The 6,865-nt window shown below is 46.8% G+C and overlaps 3 protein-coding genes across 3 annotated transcripts; 1 reads left to right on the top strand and 2 right to left on the bottom strand.

Annotated features, from left to right (window-relative positions):
• Positions 1-325: 325 nt before the first annotated feature.
• On the bottom strand, positions 326-3,941 carry HD556DRAFT_1432380 (uncharacterized protein; the record flags this gene model as incomplete). Its single annotated transcript, XM_041305116.1, has 11 exons — positions 326-669; positions 719-1,374; positions 1,432-1,570; positions 1,624-1,829; positions 1,868-2,251; positions 2,304-2,452; positions 2,503-2,668; positions 2,716-2,909; positions 2,958-3,329; positions 3,380-3,547; positions 3,933-3,941. The coding sequence occupies 11 exons, from the start codon at positions 3,939-3,941 to the stop codon at positions 326-328; spliced, it is 2,787 nt and encodes a 928-aa protein (XP_041159698.1).
• Positions 3,942-4,480: 539 nt separating this feature from the next.
• Positions 4,481-5,544, top strand: HD556DRAFT_1443956 (uncharacterized protein; the record flags this gene model as incomplete). The annotated part of the gene is made up of 7 exons (XM_041306705.1): positions 4,481-4,583; positions 4,635-4,682; positions 4,733-4,771; positions 4,832-4,882; positions 4,947-4,997; positions 5,053-5,353; positions 5,403-5,544. The coding sequence occupies 7 exons, from the start codon at positions 4,481-4,483 to the stop codon at positions 5,542-5,544; spliced, it is 735 nt and encodes a 244-aa protein (XP_041159697.1).
• A 427-nt stretch (positions 5,545-5,971) lies between these two features.
• On the bottom strand, positions 5,972-6,427 carry HD556DRAFT_1443955 (uncharacterized protein; the record flags this gene model as incomplete). The annotated part of the gene is made up of 3 exons (XM_041306704.1): positions 5,972-6,073; positions 6,115-6,293; positions 6,346-6,427. The coding sequence occupies 3 exons, from the start codon at positions 6,425-6,427 to the stop codon at positions 5,972-5,974; spliced, it is 363 nt and encodes a 120-aa protein (XP_041159696.1).
• Positions 6,428-6,865: the final 438 nt, after the last annotated feature.

The raw sequence follows: 6,865 nt of genomic DNA, 5'->3' as shown, positions 1-6,865 counted from the left end.
CATATTGTATTAACAGTTGTAACTACAAGAGCCAGAAATGCATTATTTCATGCTAACTACAAGAGCCTGATAAGGATATATCGATAAGCAATGGTACACGCTGCACGTTCACCTCACAGTGGACTTGAGTAGATCACATATATTGTTGTCGCAGTCATATCTCACTCGATTTCAGCATATTCTTCAAATGTACATTGAATTGCGACGACAGCAGACGAGAACGTGAGGCTATGACGGAAAAACGATGCGAGGACAATGCACAATACAACGAAGACGATGCGATACAACACGGAGGGTACTACGAAGTTGCATATGAGATGAGATATTAAGGGACCAGTATTTCCGGAAGGTACAGGTCCAAGTCGGCTTCACAAGCCGTCGTAGTCTCCGATGCACTACCTACTGAATGCACCGCATTACACCCTGCCCACTTTTTCCTGAAACAGTCAGCGAGATCCTCTCTAAGCTGAGCTTGACGACAGGCGTAGGCGCTCAGACCCTCATTATCAGCTGCAGTGGCAAGCGCGTGTGCCGCAATCTTCTTTTGCCACCAGGTTGCATGCCACTTAAGAAAGCAGGACACCCGGCGCATCTCCTCCTGGAGCAACTCGACTTCTTCTGCCCATCGCATGGACCTCGCACGAGCTTTGCACCATTCAATCCTGAGACCTAGAAGTAACATTAGTGTCCGTCTCACACAACTCACATTCCAGCTTACTATCTTGTACTGTCTCATCTTCGTCATCCCCAATGCCTTCAACCAACCAGATCCATGATAATTGTCTTCGACCTTCGCTTTCGCCTCGCTTTGGAACTGACATCCCGCGTACGTCAGTCTTCTTGTCAAGTACCTTGTATCTGTGCTCCCAGCCAACCTTTTGGAGGACACACGCAAGATCTGAGAGAGCTGCACGAGCTGCACGATACTTGTCTGCAGCAGCCATTGCCCTGGACTCAACACGACTAAGGGCGTTCTGCGCACGAGTATTTGCAATTTGACCACGGATCCAGTCCCTTTTGAAAGTGTACATGTAGTCCCGCAGGCGAAGGCTCTGCCTTATTTCTTCGAGGGCGTCTCCAGCCTGAGCATGTTGCAAGTCCCACTCAGTCGCGAGGAGTCGTTCATTGCAATGCTTGTGCTTGCTGCACAGAGCAGACGGGAGCCAGAGTTGGCAGTTTTCGGATTCGATCACGTCTGAGGTAGGCAACTCGGCCCCAGATTCCATAAGCTGTGCTGCAGGTGTGTAGAGCATTTGGAGATGTCTCCAAGTATCGATCTTGCGTTGTAATGCATTCTGCAGTCGTTGAATTGTACCTAATTGTGTATCTGTAGGATGGCGACCCTGCTTCTCGCGATACACTTTTAAACGACGCCTGGTCATAAAAAACGAACAAATTAGAATGAGAATCAAGTTAGCCAATAGTACGTACTGTTCACTCTCCAGATCAATTCCAGACGTGATGAATATACTTGGTGACACGTCAGCGTGCATGGAAATGTCGGTCCCTTGCTGTAGTTCAGCTGCTTCCAGCTGGGCGAGTCTGAGACGAACTGCAGCTTGCGTGATGGCTTTTAAAGCAAGTATTCAGCTTTGCGATCAGATGGAGTACTGTGCTACTTACGAATGACCTTTGCTTCAAAGGGATTGGTGACTGACGAGTCATTCGGATTGTCTTCCCAGTCTTCAATTTCGATCTTCCATGTTTCCGTTGTCTCCGGCTTCAAAACTCCGTGAAGTTCTTCAAACACCATCTGATGTGCCTCGCTTTCCTTATTGGCCTCATCCATCTTGCGAAGTAGTGTTACACCTGTCATAGGTGAGATATGACTGTACGTACTTACAGCAAAACACTCACCAAGTCCTACGACTTTTTCCAATTCCAATCGCCAAAATGATCATCGAGCGTATCTCTCCGGGAACCTGGACCCATTGCCTTCGTGCTAGAGGCAACTGGGTTGATGTTTGACCAACCTCGTTCAGGAGCTTCGCCGTCTGTACGTCCAACGTTCTTAGAGAAGTTGAAAGAGAATGTAGTCTGACACTTGAAAACATGCGCCGGTAGATGGAATTTCGGCACAAAAAACCTTACGAACTTGGCCGCATGGTTGAGATGTAGTTCGGGGGACATAACCAACATCCTCTCCCAGAGATGCTTGTGCCACTGGCAGGCAATATCGTATGAGATATTGAGTGTGCTGATGGCGTGTCCACGGAGAGCTGAAAAGAAGAGATAGTCCATATTGGTGTATCTATGCTAATAGTCAATGCCAATCGTTTCTCGCAAGCTGTTATGTGACATACCTTTCACCTTTTTGCAAGTCACCAACACCGTTTGGCAGTTTCATATTATGTCGCGCACAATCAATAGTACCGACTCCCGTTGCAGCTAGACCTTGAGACACCTTTGTATCTGCCATGTTTACTGCGTTATGCGACGAGCATGTGCTTTTCTAACCAAACAGCTGGTCAGAGCAACTCACGACAGACCAATATAATTCACCTGTTGTAGCGTGCCGTCATGAGATTCTAAGTACCGCTTGTATGCAGTCTCCTCCACGAAATATGCCCATCCGTTACTAAGGCCAGGGTCAGCACTGTCTTTCGACACCATACGTCGTTTGAGTCGGAAATTAGCATCGATAGCTAGAAAAAGACCATATAGCCAGCTGAAAATCATCAGTTACATGTGAGTATAGATAGAATTCGCACAAACCGTGTTTCTTTTGGTGCATCTTCCCAATTGTCAGGGAGGTTTCTGCCAGGCTGCGGACAGGCCGGGCATAACACAGCGCATTCACCATTCCCTGTGTTCTCCACACCAGCAGGGTCATGACCTCGGCCTGCTCGCTTGAGCATTTTCAAGTGTCGCCATTCACGGACAATCCGCATAAATGCCTCGTAGCGATCCTAGTGAGTGTAAGATAGATAAACTAATATATTAAGACGAAAACATGCCTTTCGAAGTCGAAGTCCTGTGTTATCGGTCATACGAACAAGGGAGTGGTAAAACTCATACCCTGAAACTTTGGATTCAAATGATAGTAGATGATATTGCTCAAGGATTCGAAAGGTAGCTGCGGTGCGTGGGTTGGTGGACGTTGCTGGAAACCAGGTTGCGCGAAGCAACTGCTTAGTGTGTCTCTCAGCAGTTTCGCAGCCACAAAAGTCAAGGCCGATCTCGTGTATTCCATTGGAGTCGATGAGAGTAAAATCGTCATTGACCGCCTTCTGAGGCAGCAAGCAGTATTCGCCTGCTGGGTGACCGAGCTGCACGCGCAGCCCTAGTTTCTTCAGTGACACAGGCACGAAGTACAAACCCGTCCACTCCTGCAATGAAATGTTTAAGTAACTTCTGTATCAACTTGTAAGGCTCATACCTGAATTCGATGCACTGGAGTTTTAGCATGCATTGTAACAACGCAGGTGTGGCAGTACAACTCGGTGCCAAAGCAATCCTTACAACGAAAATGTGGTGTGCCAGAGTAACAGCTCCTGCAGATGGTGTCATGAATATAATCTCCGCGGCCCTCGTGTCGCAGCAGCTCCTGCAGAAAAAAGTCTCGGTCTTCTATCCATTTCAACAGCGGGTGATCCTGATTAGTAGAAGGGTGATTAACGAGTCAAAATATTGAAATACATACTTACACCCGCTGTACGAATCCGTTTCTTCGTAGTAGCAACTTCAGCTTCAACTTCGAAGTCAGGTTCCTGTACTTCCGAAGAGTAATCACCATAATCTAAGGCTGGTCCCTCTTCCAAGTCCACCCGGATATCAACCTGCTGTTCTGATGAGGACTGTGAAGCGAGAATTTGTGAACTTCGTGCAGTCAATCCTTGACTGTGTGAAATAAATGTATATGATGCATGGATGCTCGGGGCATCAGGGTTGGGAGGTAGATACACATTCAGCTTGACTCATTTACGACTTGCGCGCGACATGCCAGCACCTTCAGGCTTCAAGGTGCTGCGAGTGCGGTCTTACCCAATCTGATGGTTTCCCATTGTTAGTAATAAGATCATTGGTAAGCCAAACTTATTGCAACCTCAGGCCGAGGCATTGTGATCATAGTAGGCAGTGCCAACATTATCTTCCCAGACATGAAGAGCTGAACTGTTCAACTGTTCATGACTATATACTTGCGCAGCGACGAGTCGTCTTACATAAGACTGTATTAATAACCTATGTAATGCATTTCCTGTATGAAATCCGGTTGTTGTTGAAAGCTGCGAAAGTACTTACTGGATATGTACTTGTACATAGTCGGAATTGCATTTCGCGTGATGCATTTCATCTGATGCATCACGCGAAATGCAATTCCGACTATGTACAAGTACATATCCAGTAAGTACTTTCGCAGCTTTCAACAACAACCGGATTTCATACAGGAAATGCATTAGGTCTCTTATGGTATCCATTGACTCGTCTCAAAGCGGAACTGGCTCCCTCATTTAAAGGCTGAGAGATGATCACGAAATGCATGCCTTGCTTTGAAGCCCCTGCCCTGCAATCACCACCAGCATCTCTGTGCATGGTTCAAACTCTGTCATCCTTGGTACCTGGGCGTGTACCACCTCCCATTGGTGTGTGATCTCTCCTCCATAATTGATGTATTTCTCATGTCACTATTTCAGATGTATCTGCGCCATCTGCCATCGCTAAAATTGTTGAGAATGATTCTGGTGCGTGTTGTCACACTCTTTCGTTTGTGTCTCTCATCTCACTGTCTCAGGTGTATCTGCACTATCCGCCATCAATAACATGAATGATTGTGATGCATGTTCTCACACTCTCCTCCGTCATTAATTTGTCTCTCATCTCACTGTTTCAGGTGTATCTGCACCATCTACCATTGCTAACATTGTTATTGAGAATGATTTTGGTGCGTGTTCTTACTATCTCCTGAGTCCTCCCCAGAATTAATGTGTCTCATCTCATTTTTTCAGGTGTATCTGCGCCATCTGCCCTTGCTAATATCATTGTTGAGAATGATTTTTGTGCGTGCTCTCTCTTCATCATTGAAAGGTCTACATTCATCATATCACTTTTTAGGTCCACCTGCGCCACCCGCCTACGAAGCTGACATTGTTCAGGGCACTGATTCGAGTACCTTAAACTCAATATATATATTCTTAACGCCGTCTTTCACACCTCTTTCAGATATGGAATATGTTGAAGTCTACGAGGACGAGCGACTCTATGTGATAGCCGCTGATCAAATGGTGGATGAATGTATGGTGTACTGTCACTGCGGTGTGCTATATAATGTGCCAGCCAGTAGTGCTAAGGATGGAGTTCATCCTCCATTCTTCATCGTGACTCGTGGGCGCTACATTGGGGTTTTCTGTGGACGGTAAGTTACAAGCTTATCGAAGTTTGGGCATCTGATGTCTTGTTTTTAGGCATAACTTAGCACCCATGGTTGAAGGACTTTGCCACGCTGTACATGCTGAGGTTGACTCACTCGAGGAAGGTGAAAGGGCAGTCAGGAACGCAATCGCGAGAGGGGAAACAGTTCTATTCCCAATACCGTTGAAGGCTTAATTAACTATGATTGTTTTCATCACATATTCTGTCAGCAATATCAATGAGACGGTTTGATAATGTACCCTTTCCTGCAGTACCTCGTGTGTCTTATCATGCCCGACACTTCAAGCTCAGTTGATGGGTATTGCGCACACGTAATTTCAATGACCGCTTGAACAAGAGTTCCGAACCCTTCAGACGGACCCTTATGCCACCATTCAAAATAATAGACGTCTATATACTATGTTTGCCATCGTCTCTTCCTCCCCTTCTCGAAACAGCGCCTGAATGTCTCTATGACCACGCACTCTTGACAGAGCAGTGTACAGTTGTCCATGTGTGAATGGATCGGTGCGCAAGTCGAGCACCACCTTCTGTAATGTTAGACCTTGACATCCGTTGAATGTCATTGCATAAGCTGGCTGCTGGACGTAATGGAAATTGCTTACGATTGACAATCCAAGTTGAACCCGGTGGGTTGAACGTGAATATAATGCGAGGCAGGCAGTGCCTTTCCTGTGTCTCTGGAATCTGCACTTCTATGAACCTGCAATGAAGATCAGTGATGCAGACACGCACGTTTCGTACCAATCCCTTCTCCACTGATAGACTCTGTTGAATAGCACATACGGCACCGATCTTGAGGTCCAGTCGATGCGAAGGTGTATTGGGATGAGTCAACATTGTGAGATAGTTTGGAGTTTGTTCAGGTGCGTCAGGAGGCACTTGTTCTGCTTCTTTGAGGGTGTCTGAACTGAAGTACGATTCTGTTCCGGCTGTCAGTATGTTTCGTCATGGAGCGCGTCAATTCGTGCTCACCATAATCTCCAGGCAAAGCATCTAATATCATCTTGTTAGAGTTAGTTACGACGACACCATGAAAAGAGCACGCAGAGGCCATTGCGGTGCAAAAGGAGAGTAAAGAACCATCAGTGGAGCTGAAGTGGCGTGCGCACATGGCAGTCAGCAGGTGCCTGAATACGTATCCTTGAACATCAAGAGCTAGCATGACAGCGTCTTGCTCAACTGCAACTGGGAGTTCAAACCGACAAGGACGGTGGGGAGGACCAAAGTGACGTGCGACGAGATGGCAGCGATTGTCTGGTGTCTCGGAGGAGAGGATTGCGACGAAAGCAGAGAAGTGAGCGCCCACGCATACATCGGAGTTGCAGCCTAAGAACAACAATGTGAGCAGCCATCATCATGATTGTGATTGCAGACGCAGACTACAACAGTTGTCGAGTAAAGACGTAATACAATGTAAGGGCTTACCAGAGAGCTTATCATATCAGAATCGGCCGCAAACATCTGGCCTCGCAGCTCCCTCACACTTCAAGGT

The sequence above is a fragment of the Suillus plorans genome (assembly GCF_016647745.1).
Source record: "Suillus plorans strain S12 chromosome Unknown HD556scaffold_32, whole genome shotgun sequence".
NCBI lineage: Eukaryota > Fungi > Basidiomycota > Agaricomycetes > Boletales > Suillaceae > Suillus > Suillus plorans.
This window is presented reverse-complemented; position numbering and strand designations above follow the sequence as displayed.